The 22,247-nt window shown below is 37.8% G+C and overlaps 1 protein-coding gene across 2 annotated transcripts in view; it reads right to left on the reverse strand.

Annotated features, from left to right (window-relative positions):
* Window positions 1-22,247, reverse strand: part of ASH1L (ASH1 like histone lysine methyltransferase) — a 149,144-nt gene that overhangs the window by 123,382 nt on the left and 3,515 nt on the right. Inside the window, exons 1-2 of one of the 2 annotated variants that reach the window (XM_026658097.2) lie at window positions 20,280-20,337; window positions 2,729-3,242 (exon numbers count right to left, since the gene is read on the reverse strand). In XM_026658097.2, coding sequence (XP_026513882.1) covers window positions 2,729-3,151 — 423 coding nt within the window. In that variant the 5' untranslated portion in view covers window positions 3,152-3,242; window positions 20,280-20,337. Of the gene's footprint in view, window positions 1-2,728; window positions 3,243-20,279; window positions 20,338-22,247 lie in introns of those variants that run through there. The other variant, XM_026658096.2, reaches the window with a different exon arrangement.

Below are 22,247 nucleotides of genomic sequence, written 5' to 3' on the forward strand. Positions count from 1 at the left end.
GTTTTGTGTTTTCTATGTAGCACTTAACATAACTGTGCACTATAAGTAATTTATTCAAACAACTCATATATAGATACTCTTTATTTACATCTTCCTTGGCATGTATTTTCAGTGGATTTAGTGATAACTTTAGTGGCACAGCAGCATGGTCTTGGATCTGCAACTAGAGTTCAGGAATGTGGGAATTATATACCAGCGTAGACTGACTTCAAATTAAAGTGATTTAAAACCTCATATTTTAATCCTGATTTAAATGAGCAAGCAGGAAACCTTATTTTAAATCATCAATTTTAAGTCTTGTTTTGCATTTGTACTTTTTAGTTATCTTCCTAATGAAAGGCTGATTCTCATTGATTGGTAATCATTAAACCATGTAGATTTGCAATGAATTATAGCCTTTACACTAAAATTGGGACTTCATTTTGCAGAAAAGGCCACTGCTGTCAAAAGCTGGTTAGCACTTCAACAAACTCTGGTTCCAGGTGCTAGTCAGTGACTTCCACCAGTTCAGTGGTTTGACTTTCTTTAAAACTTCAGCAGCAAACATGTATTGCTTGAATATTTTTTTCAAGCTTCAATGTTTTTTTAAAATTTATGTTAATAGTACAGTATAGTAAATTTAGGTCTTAAAACAAGTCGCCATCATTTCAAATTTAATTTTTAAAAAGGTTTATTTTAAATAAGAAAAATATATTTTATTTAAGTAAAAATATCTGAGTTTATTTTAAAAAAATCATACATTTTTATCTGTCCTGTTATATCCAATATTGGAATTATTCACAGAAGTACATATCGGTGTGAATTTGTTCCTGCTTCCTCCCATGCAGTGAATATCCAAGGGGTCTAGGATGACCAGACAGCAAATGTGAAAAATTGGGACAGGGGGTGGGGGGTAATAGGAGCCTATATAAGAAAAAATGACCCAAAAATCAGGACTGTCCCTATAAAATCAGGACATCTGGTCACCCTAAAGGGGTCTGACAAAAAATAAAAAAGTTTTATGCTATTTGCAGTGGTGTTTTAAATAAGCTTGAGACAAAGTAATTTCTGACATGCAATAGGTTCACACCGATTAAACAAATGAGTATTGGCCAGCAAAACACAGTGGAGAAAAACATATGTTGCCTTTGCTTTATACATGAAACACTTTGCATGATTTAGTCTGGAGGAGAAGGAAGGAGACTTTAGCCATCACTGTTATTACACTGTATCTATTCTTTAAGGGCAAGGACAAATGCTTAAAGTTGAGAATGTGCTTAAGTGTGACAATCTCCTCAATGGGGAAGGGTATGTGCGTCAGCCAGCAGAAAATTAGGTCCTTAACACCACATGACCAAAAAGTTCTATTCTGCCACCTCCAGTGCATGGGTTCTGCCTGACAGATGTTGCTGGCTGTGTGTTTATACATGCGACTTAGCTGGGGAGGGCACAGGATAGGGAAATGGAACACCCTCCAGTCTTGGGAGCTTCCCACGGCAGCAGCAATGTGAAAAGTAGGGGGACTTGTGTTGAGAAAGGGAGCTGTCTGGCAGGAAGAGGTGGGGCATATTCTCAGGATGAATTGTCTAGGGTTGCCACGTGGAGTGAGGGTAGATGGTGGTAGGATGCTGAGGGAGTATAACGAGAAGGGTAAATAGTTAGGGAGGTTGGTAATAAAGGGAGATGGGTATTTAAGGAGGGTTGGTTTAAGGGGGGGGGGGCAGACTTGGCCCTCAACTCAGCACATGTTTAGCTTTAAACTTCAACAGAATGTAGGAATCAAACAAATGTTCTGCTGAATCATGGCCTTAGATAAGTAGTGAAGAGAGGCAGTGAAAAGGGGCACTTTGCTCCAGAATAGCATTTTAGTTGGTTGGGGAAATTTTTATGCATATTGGGAAACTTATTTTGTAACAAGATGTGTACATAAAAAAGTAAGTAATCGTGCACACTTATTTTTGTAGTCCTTGTCCACTCATCATATTTATCCCATCTTATCAGAACAAGAGTTCCTTGAAGCAGGGGCTGTCTTCTCATATTTGTAAAACACCTAGCACATTTTGGGTGCTACTGAATTATAAGCAGTACATTGTAAGTCTTCATTCCATCAGATCCAATGTTCTTTTTCCCTTTCAAACACAGATTAATGAGTAGCAATATCAATGGCTAGGATCTAAGCATTAAAATAACTGTTTAGTAGGGGATACAAATCCAGTTACTATAGTGATGAGCATGGTATAAATACACAGTTGTCACTGTAAATGGAGGCAAGAGACTAAAAATGGTACTGCTATTTACTCTGGTCACATCCACTTAGGATACCAGCAAAAACTAGTTTTTACTACTGTAAATAACTACAACAAAGTCAAACTAGCTAATGAAGAGCAAAATGAATTCTCTGCTGAGTCAAACATCAACAACAGAATGGCCATTAAATTCTGAGACCAGAGTCTTCATTGCTTGTAATGATATACAAAGCAGTCAACATACCGCATGATCTTGCATTGGAGACAGAAAAACTTTGTTTAGATTAGTAATTTTGAGTTGACTTGACCTGGAAATTATTAGTGGATATTAAATATGAAATGGGGAGATGTCACTTCTCTGACCATAACCAGACTTTAGAATGAAGACTATTCCTCACATATGTATTTTATACAGGGGTGTAACTTGGCCAATAGCACATACAACCCCTCACAGGATAAGCTAGGAGTTGGGAAGCATTTAATAGTATATAAACACTACTCACTTGTTTTGAAGGACAATGTTCGTTCTTCTCATCTGTCATCTTCCCACTCTTTGATGCCTTTCTTGGTTGCTTGATAGTGGTTTTTATGGCAGGCCGGCACACATAATTCTCCAGGTTCTTAGGGGGCTTTTTAGTTCTCTTAGCTTGAAGACCAATTTTCAATTTTAAATTTCCCTCTGAAAAATTTGTTTCTTTCACTGAAAACTGTTGCTGTGCATCAGTCAGACCCTCATTCTTCCCAGTCTCAATGGTGCTCCCCTCCCAGTTCTTCTTCTTAATATCTTCTTCCTCCTTGGTGCTACTCTCTAGATCTACTTCTCTCTTGCCTATCACTATGTCAGTGTTGACTGCAGAGGGGCTTTTCCCAGAAAAACCTTCGGAATCAGAACCCAACCCTAACATAGCAGTATTCTGAGGGTCCATCACAGGTGCAGTATATGCCTTCAGGGGATTTTAGGGAAGGGTATGTTCCACAGAAAAATCTCTTCTACAACTTGCAACCACATCTTTTACACTGTAAGAGAAACACAAAAAATAGAATAAATGATTTTCTATTTTAAAGAAGAAATTAATGAAACATTCTTATAATTATTGTCCAGAAAGCAAACATAAAAAGCTTATTTCTCAACAAAAGTTCCAAACAATGAGCACCAGATCCATTCAGAGGGTATGACAAACCCCCCAAATCTCCGCTGATCTACAGCAGGAACCTACCAGCTCTCTTCTGTCAAGCCATTAGGTATTGGCTAGTAAAATTTATCTGATTACTAGTTTAAAAGCCTGCAACTGTAGGTCCTATAGGGCCTTTTCAATTGAAAACTCCTGAACAAATACAGCCAATGTCAAAATTATTTTCCTATCAGTGGCACTTACCCACTCCTCCCCTACATCCCCCACTGTAAAACTGGAAGCATAAACCTACCCAGTTTTCCATCCACAAATCTCACCCCAGGTTTTTTTGGAGTTATAGACAACTTTTGATCTCAGTTGTTATTCAAAAATCCAAGTCTCAAGACTGGGAAAAATAATGGGATAGTCTATTTCCTGGTGTTTGTAGGAGATAAAAACAGTTATAACAACACTTATTGGTGAGATTTGCCATTCAAAATGGTTTTCTCCCTTCTAGCTGACTCCACTTCTAATACAACTGCTAATGAGGCATCTCTAGTCAGCACAGATTCATTAAAAGACAACATAGCCATTGCTCACTCCAGAGGCTCAGACACACGAACTCTAAAGTAGACACTAGCTCCTGATTGTGTTGGAGAATAGGAAATGGCAATTATGACAGAAAGGAAATCTGCTAAATGGCAGCTCAGAACTACCACCCACTATAAAATGGTAGAAGAATACCATTATTTACTGTTTAATCATCTGCAAGAAATTAGGTAACATTTTATGGTTCCACTTTCACATTATAAACACAAGAAACATAGCAATTTTTCTTTTAGAGCTGATAAATATTTTCTGTTCTAGAAAGGACTATTTCCCATTAGTATTTCTTCATATTTATACATACATACCTTTAAAGGGCAGAACATTTTTAAAGGCTGTTGTCATGGCAACATTCTCCAACCATGAAATTTGTTCAGATTTGCCTTCTTTCAAGTTTCTACAAGTTGCAACTTCCACTGCACCAAACAATCAAGCAATCTTTTTTCTTAGCAACTTTGCATTTAATAAATTACACATACTGACTAAGTTGGAGGCCAAGCACATCAAATAGAAATGACCCTGGGGTTAAAATAGTACTTGAGATAGTGTTTTCTGCTAGATTTCAGGAATTATTTACACACACACACACGTTGCCCTCTTACCCAGTCAGTATGTGTTTTAGTTTTCCCTCATCCTATCCCTCTGTTCCATCTCCAACATATCAATCTAACTCAGTTCTCTCTCAAAAGACTACAATTAAGAGGAAGGTTTTAGAAAGTTTCTCATCTGTAGTTGGAATGGTCACTACAAGTGCTCTGTCACTGAAAAGTTATGAAAGGTCATGTCCAACTCAAAAATATTTCTTAGCGCACACTGCTTATTATCATTCACGCCCCCATGAAATATTTAATTACAGAATAACCATAGTGAATAGTAAAATCCTCCCTTAAGGAGAAAAAAAATAAAAATAAAAATCCTACAAAACTTGCCAGTAAGAAATCCTCACTGTTCTAGAGTTTCCCAAAGAAAACTCAGATTAAGTATTCTTCTAAATCTTCTTGGATGGTGAGTCACATGGCTTACAGCTTTGTGTAGAATATTTACTGAAAGCCTGTTCTACTGCTCCAAGAGATATGGGCACTCACAGGAATCCAGTACTATGTCTCAATATGTGCTTTCTTTCTCAACATCAAATAGGACATTTGGTGTGAATTTAAATTGCACTCATAATACCTTACAAAAATATTATATGTGTTTGTTGACAAATTACCGTATATACTCGATCATAAGCCGCATTTTTTAGTAAAAAAAGGGAAGCACCAGAGACGGGGGTCGGCTTATGAACGGGTATAGAGAGGGAGAGGTGGGATACAGCCCTCCCCCCAACAGAGGGAGCAAAGAGAGGCAGCACAACCAGCAGAGACAGAAGGGAAGAGGCGAGGCCAGAGTCTCTCCAGTTCTGGCCACCCTGCTCTCCCCCCAGCCTTCGAAGCAGCTGCAGCTCTGGGGCTGGCAGGCCGCGGCCGCGCCGCCCGGTCTGGCCCACCAGAGCAGGCCACGACCAGGTCAGAGACATCCTCCCCAGATAAGGTGGAAAGGGATGGGATGGGGAGAGTGTGGGGGTCCCAGGCTAGGGGTGGTCACAGGGGTTGCTCTCCTGACTCCGAGCTTCTCCTCTCCAAAAAATTTCCCCACCAGTTGCTGTCCTGGCCCGGCAGGGTAAGCTGCTGGCACGCTGGGACACTGTTTACCTAGGTTTACCTCCGTGCCTGTGGACACTCGAGGTAAACAAATCATCTTGGCCCACCAGCAGCTTATCCTGATGGCCCGGGAGCCAAAGTTTGCTGACCCCTGAATTATAGGGTCGGCTTATGAACAGGTTATAAAAATTTTCCATTTTTACTTATCCATCTTGGGGGGGTCGGCTTATAAATGAACCAGCTTATGATCGAGCATATACGGTATGTCTGAAGCTTGACGGTTATAATCAATATGTACACCTTGCCCATTAAGATTCTACGGCCAATACAAATATCAACCATCACAGGCTTGGACTAATATTCAGAAGTTTAATTTGATTTTGTCTGTCCAGGGATGAGACATATCTCTTGCTCCTCTTTCATATCCTTTTTGAATAGGACAGGGAATTCTAAGAGAGGTTATATTTAAATTTTATTTTAGAGTATGCTAGAAGAGAAGCAATGAAAAGCAAATGGAAAGGCAACACATTTTTACAGGGAGAAGGAAGATTGTGTGTATTTCTTTTGGTTACTATTCAAGGACGTGCAGAACTTAACACACAGGAAATTTCTGAAGGATGGCAGGATCCTGGTTTAAAAACCTCAAATTGTGTATTGACTTATCCAATAATTTTATTTCCTTGAGATAAAGAGCAACACTAAACGCATTAATGTAAGGATTAGGGATTTCAGACATGCATTCTGATCATGCTGTTCTTTTTCTTTGGTTCTAGTTTCATTACCACATGTTGGACTCTTCTAATTCCATATGCACAAAACTTGACAAGCTTCAATTTCTCCAAACCTGGCAGATCATCTCCTTACCAATATAAGGAAATGGAACACACAACTCCCATTTTCAAATCTTCTATGCTGGTCTATTCCACTATACAATACAAAATAATAGAAAATGGTTGTGTCTAACTACAGCTCCAGAGCCAGTTTCAACAGTTGATCACAAGGCGCTGCTGACCTTCTTACACGACAGAAATGCAATAGATAACACAACACTACAATGGTTTGAAACATGACCCAAATAGCATTAAGGGCAACTGATCCCCTTCCCTAAGATTTCTCACTTGGAGAGTCTGGCAGGAATCTACTCACCCTCGACATTTACACGAGACCAGTTGGAGAGATTGTGAGATAACACAAGCTACACTGCCAACAATATGTTGAGGACACCCATCTTTAACTATCCTTTACAACAGTGGTTCCCAAACTTTAACAACCTGTGAACCCCTTTCACTAAAATGTCAAGTCTCACGAACTCCCTCCTAAAAATGAATATTTCCAGGGATTTTCTCCTTTACCTGAGTATAAATTATAAAAGCAGTGACCTTAGAAATATAAAATTTGTTTTTATGACATGCTTATTACACACTATTTATTATGAATTATTATTTATCATTAAAGTATTTTTATTACATTATGAAAATGGCAACATTCTTCCAAGATCTCACTTTTGTAGCTTGTATCACTTTGAATAAGCCTGTTATAAGACAAGGCTCCTATGTTTCATCAAGGAGTATCAGATGTGAAACAGCATGTAGGTATTTAAGAAGCCAACTCAAAGAGTTCCTCCTACACAAGCATTCAGGTCTTGAGCAGTCCAGGCAAACGACGCACATTACAACAAAGCTTAAACTTGTTCTTCATAATAATTTTAAAATCAATACTAGCTGCCTATTTAATTTTAAAAACAGCAAAAAAAAATATTCACCTCCCTTTCCATTTCTTATAAGGAGTCTTGAAGTTTAAATCTCAGTGTGATAGATATGCTTGCTTTGATCTGCTTAGCTCTGGGTAGGCTGCTGGTACCGTGCTCTGTCCGCCATTAGGGAATTTTTTCCCCAAGAACCCGCTGTAACATTTCGCGAACCCCAGTTTCAGAACCACTGCTTTACAACAAAAGCAACAACTCCATCTTAAAAGACATCCCAATGCCTGTTGGACATGTTCAACTGGCTGATTAGTAACTGTACAAAGAAAACTAAAAAAAAAAGACTAAAACAATGTTGATGGGAAGAGGGAAGTGTCAAGGAACTGGCCAAGCACTGATCTCTCACTTTTGTCATCTGCCCTCCATTCAAAATAGTATAAAATATTGGGGCTCTGCAGATTTAACCTTAGATGATCAATTAGTGACAGTGGCAAGAAATGCCTTCTTTCATCTTCAGCTTGATATGAAACTGTTACTTATTCTCAAAGAAGGATATAGCTCCAGTCATCTATATTTTCATCTCCACATTCCCACTACTTTAAAGAGAGATACTTTGATACAATAGCTGCAGCAAAGGGAACTGAATTTTCCATGATTAGCTCTGCTACAGGCAAAATCCATCCAATTTGCTCTAGCAGATTCCAGCTGGCAGAACATAGCAGACCACCTTCTCACTGAGATAAGCCACTAAGAGTACATCACTCCATTGCTCTGTACTCTTTCATTGGTTCCCACTGCACTTACAATGATAATTCAAGCCCTAGTGCTAATACTCAAAATATTTTTGAATCAGGACTCAGTTACCTCTGAAATTGACACTTTCACCCATGACTCAACGAAACAGCTGCACTCTGAGAACTATACAGCTAACAAAATCTAGTTCAAAACGTGTGAGAATCGGAGGTAGCATGTTTTTGATCAAGTGGGATGAGGTATCAGAGAAGAAGCCAAAGTCTGCCTGCTTTTCAAACATACTGGAAGACCCACCTACTCTCTAAAGGTTTTCCCACCATAACCAAACCAAGAGAGAAAGTGGGCCTGGGAGCGGGGAGAGAACCACACCAAGCAGTGCTTTGCAGAGCCAGAAAAGGTCCTCTGGAGCGTACACTCTTAGTTACTGTTCAAAATGGGCAACAATGTATATCTAACTTACCTGCTCAATGGTAAGATATTATGCAGATGGCCTCTACCGAAAAGCTTAAGACAGATAGAAAACATCTGTAATGATCTCTAAAGTTTTTCTAGTTTTACCAGGTCAAATTTTACCTAGTTAGTATCATTGACAGATAAGAAGATCCACATGACCGGAATGTTAAAATCACTAGATATAACCTGTTTAGGAAGGATCGAGTGGGCAAAAGGCAAGGCGAACAGGCACTCTGTCAAAAATGGCACTGCCTGTTTCCAAGTCACCAAACAACTCGGAAGCAAATAATCCTGAATGCTTATAGATCAATGTTCTAACAGATAAAGACCAAGATGGGATACTAGTTGGTGTCTGCGAGGGACCACCAAAAATCATACTAGAGAACATGATGACTGCATCACCTATCAATAATGTGTAGGAATAAAAGATTTATTATGAGGGAGTCTGATCTGAGTGACATATGCTGAAGGTCTCATTCTGCCTGTACTAAAATGTCCTTGGAATGTCTAAAAGTTGTAGATATCCCAATTCAAAAAGTGCTGCACCCAACATAAGGGAATTCTGTATTAGACCTCATCTTGACAAATAAAGAGGAACTGATCACAGAACTGAAAATCAGTGGTTGCTTAGGAGCAAGTAATCATGACTTTACTACATTTGTTACGTGTAAACAAAATAAAGTGCAAAACAGTAATATGTATACTTGGTGCTTTAAAAGAGCCAAACTTCACAAAGCTGAAAACAATTATAAACCAAATCAGCCGAGAGAAAGAATTTAAAGAGAAAACTGTGAATGATAATTGGGAACTGTTTAAGAACATTTTACTACATGCCCCAAAAGCCAGGATCCCAGGATTGAGCAACAAGACTTCATGGGTTAAAAAACAAAAACAATCTGGCTTAGAGAGTAAGTGAAAGCATCTATAAAATATAAAAATATATATAACAAATGGAAAACAGAGGAATTTGATAGCAATTAATATAAACTGGAAGCTAGGAAGTATAGAAAATTTGTAGGGAAAGCAAAAGGACACAAGGAGAAATCTATGGCTAGCAGAGTCAAGGACTCAGGGCTTGGCTACACTGGCGCTTTACAGCGCTGCAACTTCCTCGCTCAGGGGTGTGAAAAAACACCCCCCTGAGCGCAGCAAGTTACAGTGCTGTAAAGCGCCAGTGTAAACAGTGCCCCAGTGCTGGGAGCCGTGCTCCCAGCGCTGTAAGCTAATCCCCTCGTGGAGGTGGAGTACCTGCAGCGCTGGCGCACGACCACACTCGCACTTCAAAGCACTGCTGCGGGAGCGCTCCCGCGGCAGCTCTCTGAAGTTTTGAGTGTAGCCACGGCCAAAGATAAAGAAACCAGAGTGATACAAAATCAACATGTCACACATTAAATGGATTAAGATCTGGCTAATGGATAGGTCTCAACATGCAACTGTAAATGGGAAATTGAGTGGGTGTTATTTTAGTGCAGTCCTGTGGAGATTGATTCTTGGCCCTACACTATTTAGCACTTATCAGTGACATGGAAGAAAACATACAATCATCACTGATAAAGACTGCAGATGACACAAAAATTGGGGGACTGGTAAATAATGAAGAGGACACGTCACTAAAAAAGAGTCATCTGGATTGTTTAGTAAACTAGGCACAAGCAAATAATACATATTTTAATATGGCTAAATATAAATGCACACATCTAGGAAAAAAAGAACATAGGCCATACTTACATAACGGGGGACTCTATCCTGGGAAGCAGTGACTCTGGAAAAGATTTGGGGATCGTGGTGGATAATCAGCTGAACATGAGCTCCCAGCACGACACTGGCCAAAAGGGCTAATGTGATCCTTGGATACATAAACAGAGGAATCTCAAGTAGGAGTAGAAAGGTTATTTTACCTATGTATTAGGCACTGGTACAATCACTGCTGGAATACTGTGTCCAGTTCTGGTGTCCACAATTCAGGAAAGATGTTGATAAATTGGAGAGGGTTCAGAGAAAAGCCAAGAGAACGATTAAAGGATTAGAAAACATGCCTTACAGTGACAGACTCAAGGAGCTCAATGTATTTAGCTTAAGAAAGAGAAGGTTAATGTGGACTTAATTACTGTCTGTAATTATCTATACAGAGAACAAATATTTGATAATGGGCTCTTCAATCTAGCAGAGAAAGGTATAAAACACTCCAATGGGTGGAAGCTGAAGCTACACCATTCAAACTGGAAATAGGACATACACTTTTAATATTGAGGATTATTAACCACTGGAACAATTTACCAACTGTTGTGGTAGAGTCGCCAGCACTGGCAATTTTAAAATCAAGACTGGATATTTTTCTAAAGGATATGCTCTAGAAATTATTTTGGGGAAGTTGCATGGCTTGTGTTATACAGGAAGTCAGACCTTCTGGCCTTGGAATCTATGAATTAGTCTACTAAGGACCTGACCATTCCTACTGATTTTATGTGAAAGATACTCAGATGCTCATGTGGAAGATACTAAGGCTTGGAAGGATTAGATTTTTCTATGTCAATTTCACCGTACACACACAAATCAATGAAAAAATATTTCCATAGGTAATCATCAAAATGTACAGATAGGCAAAGTAAGAAAAGCACTGTTTGAGAATTTCTTAGAGTTTGATTTAAGGATATCTACTTTCTATATTTTGACATGTGATATTGACAATTTGTGTTTTAATGGTTATAAAGTTTTTTGAATTTCAACATCTACTGTTATTAAATAATTATTGTAGGACCATCCCATAATTTCCACAACACTGAACATTTAAATAGATCAAAATTAAAAAATGCTCAAAACCCATAATTTTGTGCAACTGCAAAATTTTAAATCAATCAAAATAGAAAAAGTGCTTAAAAACATCAATATCAGTCAAAATGATAAAAAAATCCAATTCTGCCAAGACTAAAGATACTTTATGTGAAAAATGTTTGTACCCCTAATCTTACATCTTTCTTTAAGACAGTAAGATCTTTGGGGTGGAAACAGCTTTTTACTGTCTGTATAGCACATAGCACAATAGAACTCCAGATTCTAACTGTAGCCTCTAGGCACTACTGTAATCCAAATAATACATCAGAACAGCTAGCAAACACTGAAATCTGATTGGACAGGAAGCAACATACTGCATTTTCAAAGCACTGAAATCTACTCAGAGCTTAAGAGTATGTTCAACTCACCAACAGAAACTAGTGTTAGTTGATGAGAAAATACAGCAGAAATATTTAAACCACAACAGTTACTAGACAAAATCTTCATGGTAATTGTCTTTCTGCACTGAGCATGTGTCATTTCTAATTTGATGACTTGCTAGTTCATTTGCCATTTGAACAAGCAGATGCAGTAACCATAGGCATGACTTTTCTGAGGCCCTCTAGTGGTGAACAATTTCTAGAATTAATTTTCTTCAGCTAAGCCTTCCAAATACTTGTTCTTTGGAAAATAAATGCATCACGCTGTTTTCAATACTCTACACGTATGTAAGCTGCAAACCACAAACAGCTAAGAAACAAAATGTAAGCAGTTTAAGAGCCTATATCAAAACTTACAAAGTACCCAAATTGCAATTCCATGATGGGTTGTTCTGTACTTGGCTATTACTGCTACAGAAAGACAATTAGCAGATAAGGCATCTATTTTTCAGCTCTTCATGTGCCAGCTTACAATTAATGGATCTGATTAACAAATCCTCAACTACAATATATGAAGCTATATCTGCAAAGAAAATTGATAACACTAGTGATCTCACTGACCCTACAGAAAATCAGCCAGGACTTGCGATATTGAACACAAACTTTCCTGCAACTCATGTTGAGTACTTGAAAGCTCCTGGCAGATGCTGTGGATGAGCTGGTGATGCCTGAGACACTGGCCTCCATGATTAATATCTCCCATTCTACCTCTCTAAACGCCTCTCAGCTGAACATGGTGACATGCTGTAACCATTGCTGATGAGAGCTGGAGATCCTCCTGGAAAGGATGATCTTATCCTAGTTCTGTGGAAACTGAGCTCCCTTTCTTAAAAGGAACAGCAAGAGAGACCTAAAATGTAACCTGGCCCAGGGCACTAATATTTCAAAGATCACTAGCTTCCCTCTAAGATGAAACAATCTTATCTGACCACTTTGTTTTTTTAAATTTTGCTCACTCTTTAGTCAGACAGATCATTTCTACAGTTATACTCAAGTGATCCCAAAAGGTTCATCTTCTGTTGTGGGGTTAAAGAACCTTTGTGCACAAGTACTAGGCTCTGGATACAGTCTAGACAGTTCAGATTACTGCTAGTGCTGCTGGACATGATGAAGGTTGAATGAGTCAATTACGCAGACATGAGACTAATGCTATCCCTTTCTTTTCTTAGGGTACAGCTTTCACCCACAAGTTTGGTTAAGATCTTTGAATATTTAAGCCAGAACAAAGAGCAGAGCATAATAGTGGACATGCTGAGAACTGAAGAAAAGAATGAATATTGCTGAGGACACTGGAGATATAAGGTAAGTGAACATCTTGGAGATTCACTGATGCCAATAACCAGCTGGATTTATGGACAGAATAATGGGTTTTGAGTACTAATTTATTAATTGTCTTGTTTGCAAACTGGTTTAACATTCAGTCAATCCTCAATTTATTCTGAATAAAAATAAAATGGGCACAACTTGTCAGCATCTCTTAGATTCTGACATTGCAAATGTTGCTCATGTACTTTTTGGGGGAAGGGGATATAGGGGCTTGGATTCTGGCCCTCTTTTCTGGTATCTGGAGAGACAGAAGTTACCTTTAAATAACAGAGCCATTAATTTTATACTTTTCTGAGAGATCTTGGATAAACTATTCTATAAATACCCACACAAGACATAACTTTTAGTGAGGCCAGAAAGTAATCTTGTGCCATATAGGAAACTGGAGATAAATAACATGTTTGGATTTTTTTTTTTTTAATTTTATGGAGCCCCATCAATGTGCTTATTCAAGGAACTGTTTGGAGATACAACACCTTTCAGGGTATGTCTACACTGCAATTAAAAACCCAGGCTGGCCTGTGGCAGCTGACATGGGCTTGTGGGACTCGAGCTAAGGGGCTGTTTAACTGAAGTGTAGACATTCGGGCTCAGGCTCTGGGACCCCTTCCCCCTTGCTGGATCCTGAATTATTGAATTTAAACTTTCTAACTGTTTCATGGGACTTTCGGTCCCCCATCCTTGTCTAAGGATGGTTTCCATCTTCAGCTTCTTATTACCTATACAATTGTCCTCAGTGTTAATCCATAAGAGATGCTATTAAAATAGAGGCAGAAAGTATTTTTTGCTCCAACCAAGCACCTACCAGCCAGAGCTTTTCAATCCCAAATCCTCTTCCAAACAAGGCATCTTTGATGTTGCTGCTCTCAGGCTTTCAGAAAAGTTCCTTATAAACATCAGCAGGGGAGCAGAAAACCCTTGTATTTTTTTTCTGAATTCTAAACTGCTATTTAAAGAGCTGTCTATCAGAAACTAGATTTTTTTCAAATTAGTCAATTAGTCAAGTTGAAAGCATCTCTAATTAATCCTCACACCACTCACAGGAAGTAAATTGATAAGTATTATCCCCATTTTACAGATGGGAAAGTAGACACACTGCTTGTGATTCGCCCAGGGACACAGAGCAAGTCAACAGCAGAGATGGAATTAGAACTCAGGAATTCCTGGCTCCAATCCCTATATTCAAGACATAAGACCAAACTGCACCTCCAAAAGTGATGTTTTCTACATACTGATATGCAAATAAAAACTTGGTGAGAGGATAAATAGATTTAAGCTAGCACATGAATTTTCACGATCTAGAGTTAAAATACGGAATGCTATGGAAACTCCATGTAATACACACCTCTTGGATCTATGCCCACCCAAGTGTTTTTTCTCCTTCTCTGTTCTCCTAGTGAACACTATGCAAAATACCTCCAACTCTTTACAGCTGTTTACTTGCAAATGAAATTTGTTGAATCCACCAGCTTGTAAAAGAATCAACACATTTTTAAAGTGATTGAAATCTTACTGTACTGTAGACTAAGCTGGATGTGAATAAGCACTTTGTCTCTTGCTGCTACATCTGGCTCCGCATTTATTCAAAATAGCAAGACTTTTTTTTTTTTAAAAGGGTAAGAAGAATCAAGCTCACTCACACTGAGCTTGCAATTGGCAAGACCAGGGTAAAGTTCACATTCAGATTTAGAGGCTGAAGGAAAAATTGACTGAAACCTGATTTAGCAACAATGAAATTAGTAACTATATTCTAAACAAGTTCACAAAATTGATAACACTTATGAACACATGCCAGGTTCTATTATTTACTCATTAATTCCTTTCTATTCAGATAGCAAAAAACTCTCATCTGACCACTTATCGTTTTGCCTTCATTACTGCAATCTACTCCTCTTTGACCTCCCTGACACCCACATAATCCCTCTGCAATTCATACAAAATGCACCTTGCAAGATGATCATTTGCCTAACCTGATCTGACCAAAGTTTTCATTTATTTGAATCCCAGTGATGGCCTCCCTTCTTCACCTCATCAAATTCAAGATTCATGTAACTGCCTTCAAGCCCCTACATAAAACTTTGCCAATGCCTCCTGGTCTGCTCCTGTACCCCCTCTCTGCCTCATGATGCCAGCTTATACGCCCTTTAGTCCACTTCTCCAGCTAACATCTCCATGCTTTCTTCTGCACTGCTCCTTACACATAGAACACTCCCTGAAGAGGGTGGATAAAAATCAATGATTTTTTAAAAAAGCAGATTTTTATAAAATTTAAATTGCATTTTTTAATTTTAATTAAGTACATTTTTCTTTTTTTAAATACTTCTATTTAAAATTAATTTGAAATTATGTCAACCTATGTTAAGACCTAAACTTATTACAATTATTAAAATCATTCAAATTAAATAAAAAATATTAAGCAGTGCACATTTGGTGCTAAAGTTTTAAAGAAAGTCAAACCGCTGAACTATCTAGCTGGAAATCACTGGCTAAGCACCTGGAACCAGAGTTTGTTGAAGTGTTAAACCTGCTTTTGTTGGCAGTAGCCTTTTCTGCATGCGCAAAGAAAATATTTTCTTCATTTCAGTTTATTCAACTAGTTCAGTTATGACTAGTTCATTCAAAGTTAAGAAACCAGGTAGAAACTGGAAAAGCAGGAAAGCTTGTTTTCCTCTTTCTATGAATAAACACTAGGTGTCAGAATGAAATCTACTAATTCTAAAAACATTCAAAGACCCAGGTAACCATAAACAATCAGTGCAATTCTCTAACTACAAATAACACTTCCTTTGTTTAATAAATCTGTTAGGTTTAAAGAATAAATACATTTTGATACATTTTTCTTCTTATGTCTCCGGCATATCTGAGGTCATTTTATTTAAATTATAAATTTAAAATGTGGTTTTTGTGCAATTTTTAATTGAATTCCAATTTTCATCCAAGTAGAGTTTGACATAAGTCATGAGTAAAAATTATTAAACATCTAGCAAATAAGAAATGCATAATTCACCATTTTTAATAATTAAAATGTAAAAATTAAGAACTCAATAAATATATGTTAAGCTATATAATCGCTTAAATAAATGTGTACATATACGTGTTTCCTTCTGGTTAACAAAGCACAGAAATTAGTGTAAACTAATCGTTATATTTAGTTTCAAATGAACATGTTTTAATGGTTACCAACCTATGAGACAACATTTCATTAGGAAAATAATTAAAAAGTGCAAACGCCAAACACGATCATTTAAATCAAGGTTTCCTGTTTGCTGACTTAAATCATGATTAAAATCAGTTCTTTAAATCGATCCACCCTGTTCATCAATGAATCCACAAGACCATTACCCTCTCTTCTTTCAAGTCCCTTTTTAATTCCCACCTCTACTGTGACCCCTACAAGAAATCAATCAACGAATGATAGCTATGGTTGAGAGGCAATTGGGGATAGCTTTTATTTATTTATTTTAAAAGTTCAAATATTTGCAACTATAAAGTTGTGCAGCAGGTAACTATCTGATGAAACCATGTGATGTTATCTACATTACCCATGCTCTCTCTTTCCAATGTTTGCTCTACTCACTATGAAGTCTCTTTTCAAATCAGTCAGTAAACTTTTTCAGAGCAGAGAATATGCCTTCCTATGAGTTTGCACACCACCTAACACAACAACGTCCTGATCAAGGCCTTTGTGTACATCCATAATACGATAAGTAAATAGCAACAGTAAATACATTAATCTGGTATGCCCAACATGACTATGTTAAACCAGAGCGATGAATGCTGACTTATGGTCCATAATCATGATAAGATAATTGTTTAAGACTTTTATACCTTGTCATTTAATCATACTGTTTCTCACCTGTTCCTTTCTATTTTTGTTCTAGGGTATGTGTAGTTTCTGTGATTTTATATGTGAGTTTACGGAATTTTTACTTTATAAAAAAGAAACAAAGATAACCTCTTACTTCAGAAAGGAATAGCTTATAGTATTCTGAAGCTTTCAACTACTAAGTTCAATGAATTTATTACTGGATGGTTCAAGTCACGAGACATTACTGTAGATTTTGTTACCTCCTCCAATCCCTTTCAACATTCTTAAGTCACCGTCACTATTCTGATCCAGAAGCCAGCTCTTATACCCCCACTATTATATTTCTATTCTTATTATATGGGACTTTTATCCATTGAGATTCTCCTTCATGGCCCTCTCTATTCAGAACTTCTCTTTCAACAGGGTATAGAACACTTTACCTATTTCAAGCGCATTAACTAGTTTGTAGGAGGCAGTGTGAAATAGTGGCTAGATCACTGAACTGGAAGCCAGGAGATCCTGAACTGTATTCTTTTTGGTTGTGCCAATAACCTGCTATGTGACCTTCAGCAAGAAATTTTACCTCTTTGATTCAGTTTCCCCATCTGTAAAACAGGTATATGTATATAGTCTACAGATGAGAAATGTTATAGGAGTTAAATATTATACTAAAAGACAGAATGAGGGTTGAATAGGTCTATGGAGTATATATGAAATATAAGGGCTGAAATGTTAATTTCACTGTCTTGTCAATTAAGGATGCATTACAGAATATGACATGGTTTTATAGGGGTCACATGTGGTGGGTGATGCACATATTAGAATGTCTAATGAAAGTTCATGGCTTATATACTACTAGATGAAGATGTATAGAGTGCAAACATAAGACTGTCTCATGCCATTGGGCTCTAGAGAGTGGGCAGAAGAATATGAGAGCAGATTTAAGGTTCTTTGGACTACCTTACCTTTGTGTTTCCAATTTTTAATTAAAAAGTGTTACTTTAATTTCCTTGATAACAATGTTGTATTTTTTTTTTAAAGTTAAGTTCTCTCACCATCCTTTAATTATTGATATATATTTACTATCGTAACTCGAGCTTTATTATTTATGCCCTGCTTTATGAAGGATATGGTACCAGAGACAGTAAATCAATATTTCATTTTGAATTCTTTCTATACTGCAAAGAGAATGCCTTTAGTTATGCTGAACAAGAATTGGATCGCAATATGGAAATTAGGAACAACGATTCAGGTTTTGTTTTCTAAATGTGTTATGCTAGAAGATCAATTTACCAAACTTTCACCAGCTATAAGATCAGAAGCATTATCAGGTTAGGATAAGAGAATCAGGCTCATAATGGTGTAATTCTTCCTCTCTCCAACTGTGGGGCAAAACATGCAGTCTACATTCCACCTGATAGTAATGTCTACTTAACAGCACTGAAGTTCTGGAGCAATATATTACATTTAATTTTCCATAATCGTAACAGCATCATGATTTGTATCAATGGCCCTGTGGCATGTCAATTGTTTAAACTACTTTCTATACACTCATAAGAGTTGTAGACATGAACAGTTTCAGTTCAGCAACTAACAAACAATGAGAATGTCTTCCTTTTTATAAAGCATTTAGTATAAATGCATTTTGCTGTTCAGTATTAATGTTATATTAAGTGATTTTTAGACAATTGTTGGCTCCCAGGAGGAAATCAAGTGGAACTGAAATATAAAAATTTTGGAATAAATTTGTCTTTAAAACTGGGGGGAAAAAACCACCACCACAAGAGACTTTTTCTTACATTTACATCTTAGGAAAGCTAATGTGTTTTTAAAAAAGCATAAGTTTTTTTTTTTAAAAAAACACTAGGAACTAATCATTCTACTAATTTTTCTATACTAATTTCTACTAGAGAAGGTTCCTGGTTTCTGCGCTCTTCACTTCTTGCTAAACTGTGGAAGAAATTCATTGCATAATAAGAGAGATTAGAATGTTTGTTGTAATATTATTAAGGAAGTTCAAAACAAGTGCCATTTAGCTTACCAGTTATTTTTTATTGTTTAGTTACCTTATAACAAAATTCAAATTACTTTATAACAAAATTGATCTGGAGAAATAAATCTAACCTCTACTGAAACAGCATACTTGAAATGATATTTTGAATGTTTCCACAGGAATCCTTCCCTTATTCACTACGCGTATTGTATAGAAATGACTTATTGCTTGTCTATCTGACAGACAAACAGAGCAATACACAGTGGAAGAGGCTATAAAGGTGCAACTAGTGTAGAAAGCACTTCTAAAAATCAGGCCAGCTCTATTTAGGTAACTAACTATGATTTAGGAGCCTAATTTTTAGATTTGAAGATTACGAAGGGGGCAAAGTTAAGATTGCATGAGCAACCCTAACACTGGCATTTCTTTACTCCTAGGTACCATATAAACACAGAGTAAGAGACAATCCTGCTCCAAAGAACTTCATTCACCTCATCCACATACCATGGGCCCAGGTTCATGTACAATAACAGACTGTCCCAGAAATAATACAAGCAACAGCCCCTTTTCCCTTCCATGGTTACCAAAAAGGCAAGGTGAATTCTCTGTGGAATCTGAAATAAATTATAAATTAATGGAGATATCCTATCTCCTAGAACTGGAAGGGACCTTGAAAGGTCATCGAGTCCAGCCCCCTGCCTTCACTAGCAGGACCAAGTACTGATTTTGCCCCAGATCCCTAAGTGGCCCCCTCAAGGATTGAACTCACAACCCTGGGTTTAGCAGGCCAATGCTCAAACCACTGAACTATCCCTCCCCCCTATGTCCAGATAAAGTGTCCAGTTTGTAAATAAAAGATTATAGATAAGAGTAAAGATTAGATGACTATACAGATCTATAACCATCACATAAGAACAGCCATACTGGGTCAGACCAATGGTCCATCTAACCCAGTATCCTGTCTTCCAACAGTGGCCAATGCTAGGTGCTTCAGAGGGAATGAACAGAACAGGTAATCATCATGATCCATCCCCATCACGAACAAAGGGGATTCATTTGAAGAATAACGAAAGGGACATTTCCACTGACCACTAGCATTTTCCCATTAAAATATGCAGCTGTGGTCTATTCTGTGGCCCATCCATAACTTAGGAGAAACCACAGAGCCCCTCAACCCTGTTAAATACAGGCTCCACTGTCAAAGGGCCTCTCAACTCCACCAACAAATTGCTGACCATACTGTTGAGCAGTCCCCCACAAAAAGTCCCATAAAATCTGCCACTGCGCAAGGAAGTAAGAACTCCAGCCCTTCAAAATAAAACAATCTACTAGGTTAACATGCTCCCACTCCTTCACAAACATGAGTAAAATCCCCTTGCCAAATAGGCCCAACAGACTAAGATCCCTTCCCACTTGTTCAAACACAGGTTTAGCTGCATCATGGGTTACCTTGCAGATAGCAGATGACTTCAGGGAACTCGGAAACATACTGAAGAAGAATGTCCAAATTAACTTCTCTGTGATCCTTACTGTCCCATGAGCAAAGGAATACAGACGGCAGAAGATTCTAAAAGAGAATCACTAGCTAAGTGAGTGATGTAGGGTGGAGGGTTTGGGTTTGTGAAATACTGGTCCACCTTCTATGCTGACAGACAGATGTATAGTTTGGATGGCCTCCAACTCAGTAGAAGGGGGACCAATCTTCTTGGGGACAGGCTGTCTAGAGTAGAGTAGTTAAACTAATAACAAAGAGGGTGGGCAAAATGAGGGAAGATATGAGCACTTAGCACAACAATCGAGATGATGAGAACATAATTAATCAAGGAACCTAAGGACATGAAGAGAAGAAATTATTTAATTGCCTATAAACCAAAGCTAGGAGCCTGGGCAACAAACAAGAGGAAATGGAATTGTTCATTTATGATCATAAATTTGAAGTAGTTAGTATTACTGAAACTTGGTGGGATGATTCTGATTGGAATGTCAAAATCAGTTGTTATAATTAAGGCCCTATTTCATTTGCGATATTGCGGATCCTGCAATATTAGGGTTCTATCGCACTTTTGATTTTAATTAGCTTACTTTGCACAGTCCATTTTGAGTATGCAATTAGTACTGCACTAACATTAAATGCCTGTACAATGTAAAAGGCTAAAGTGACTGGACTTGGACTTTCTATAGCAGTTGTGTTAAAACTTTTAGTCTTCTGAATTTTATATTGTACCGGTCACTTTTTATTTTTTAAATGAATGTAATATAGTTGCAGCAAAATGTCTGGTTATCAAAAAAATTAGTAGGCATAACATAATACTGGAGCGTTTATATATCATTCCAGCAAATATTTCTTAAACAAAAAGGTCTACTCTGGCTTTTCCAAACTACAGCTATTAATAAAGGTCCATTATTACTTTTCTGCGATTTTCCATGTCTTGTCCTCAACTCAGCTGCAATTATTTTACCTCTGTGTTTGGCACTGCTGGAATACTGTGTCCAGTTCTGGTGTCCACAACTCAAAAAGGATGTTGATAAATTGGAGAGGGTTCAGAGAAGAGCCAGGAGAATGATTAAACGATTAGAAAACATGACATACAGTGATAGACTCAAGCAGCTCAATCTATTTGGCTTAAGAAAGAGAAGGTGACTTGATTACAGTCTATAAGTACCTACATGGGGAAAAAATATTTGATAATGGGCTCGTCAATCTAGTAGAGAAAGGTATAACATGATCCAAGGGTTGGAAGTAGAAGCTAGACAAACTTAGGCTGAAAATAGGGCACACATTTTTAACAGTAAGAGTAATTAACCATTGGAACAACTTATCAAGCATCGTGGTAGAGTTTCCATCACTGACACTTTTTAAAAGAAGACTTTTTTTTAAAAAGATATGGTTAGGCATTATTTTGGGAAAGTTCTATGGCCTGTGTTGTACAGCAGGTCAGACTAGATTATCACAATGGTTCCTTCTGGGCTTGGAATCTATGAACTGTTAGGGAACCAACCTCTGAATCACAATATTTCCTGACTCCTGATTGCCCTATACACCCATGTTCAAATATAGGCCTGACCATCAACAGTCACCCCTTCTCCAAACACAGGCTTGATCCTCATGGATCTCCTAGTTACTTACACTGCCCTATCACCATCGTACCCGAGCACCTCAAATATTTAAAAAGAGAAAATCTCTCTCCCACGCACTTTCCAACAATAGGAGAAATAGTCTGTGTTGTGAGCCTGTCTCTCTGTGCACAAAAAGCTTATTGAGGGAAAGCCAGGCCTAAGATGGATTGTGCATGGAGTTCTGTGGTCGTATTATCTACTGTAGGAGAGTTCATAGACTAAGGGTATGTCTACACTACCGCGGTAGTTCGACGGCTGGCAATCGAACTTCCGGGTTCGATTTATCGCGTCTGGTCTGGA

The sequence above is a fragment of the Terrapene carolina genome, unplaced genomic scaffold (assembly GCF_002925995.2).
Source record: "Terrapene carolina triunguis isolate 2854851 unplaced genomic scaffold, T_m_triunguis-2.0 Scaffold397, whole genome shotgun sequence".
Lineage (NCBI taxonomy): Eukaryota > Metazoa > Chordata > Testudines > Emydidae > Terrapene > Terrapene triunguis.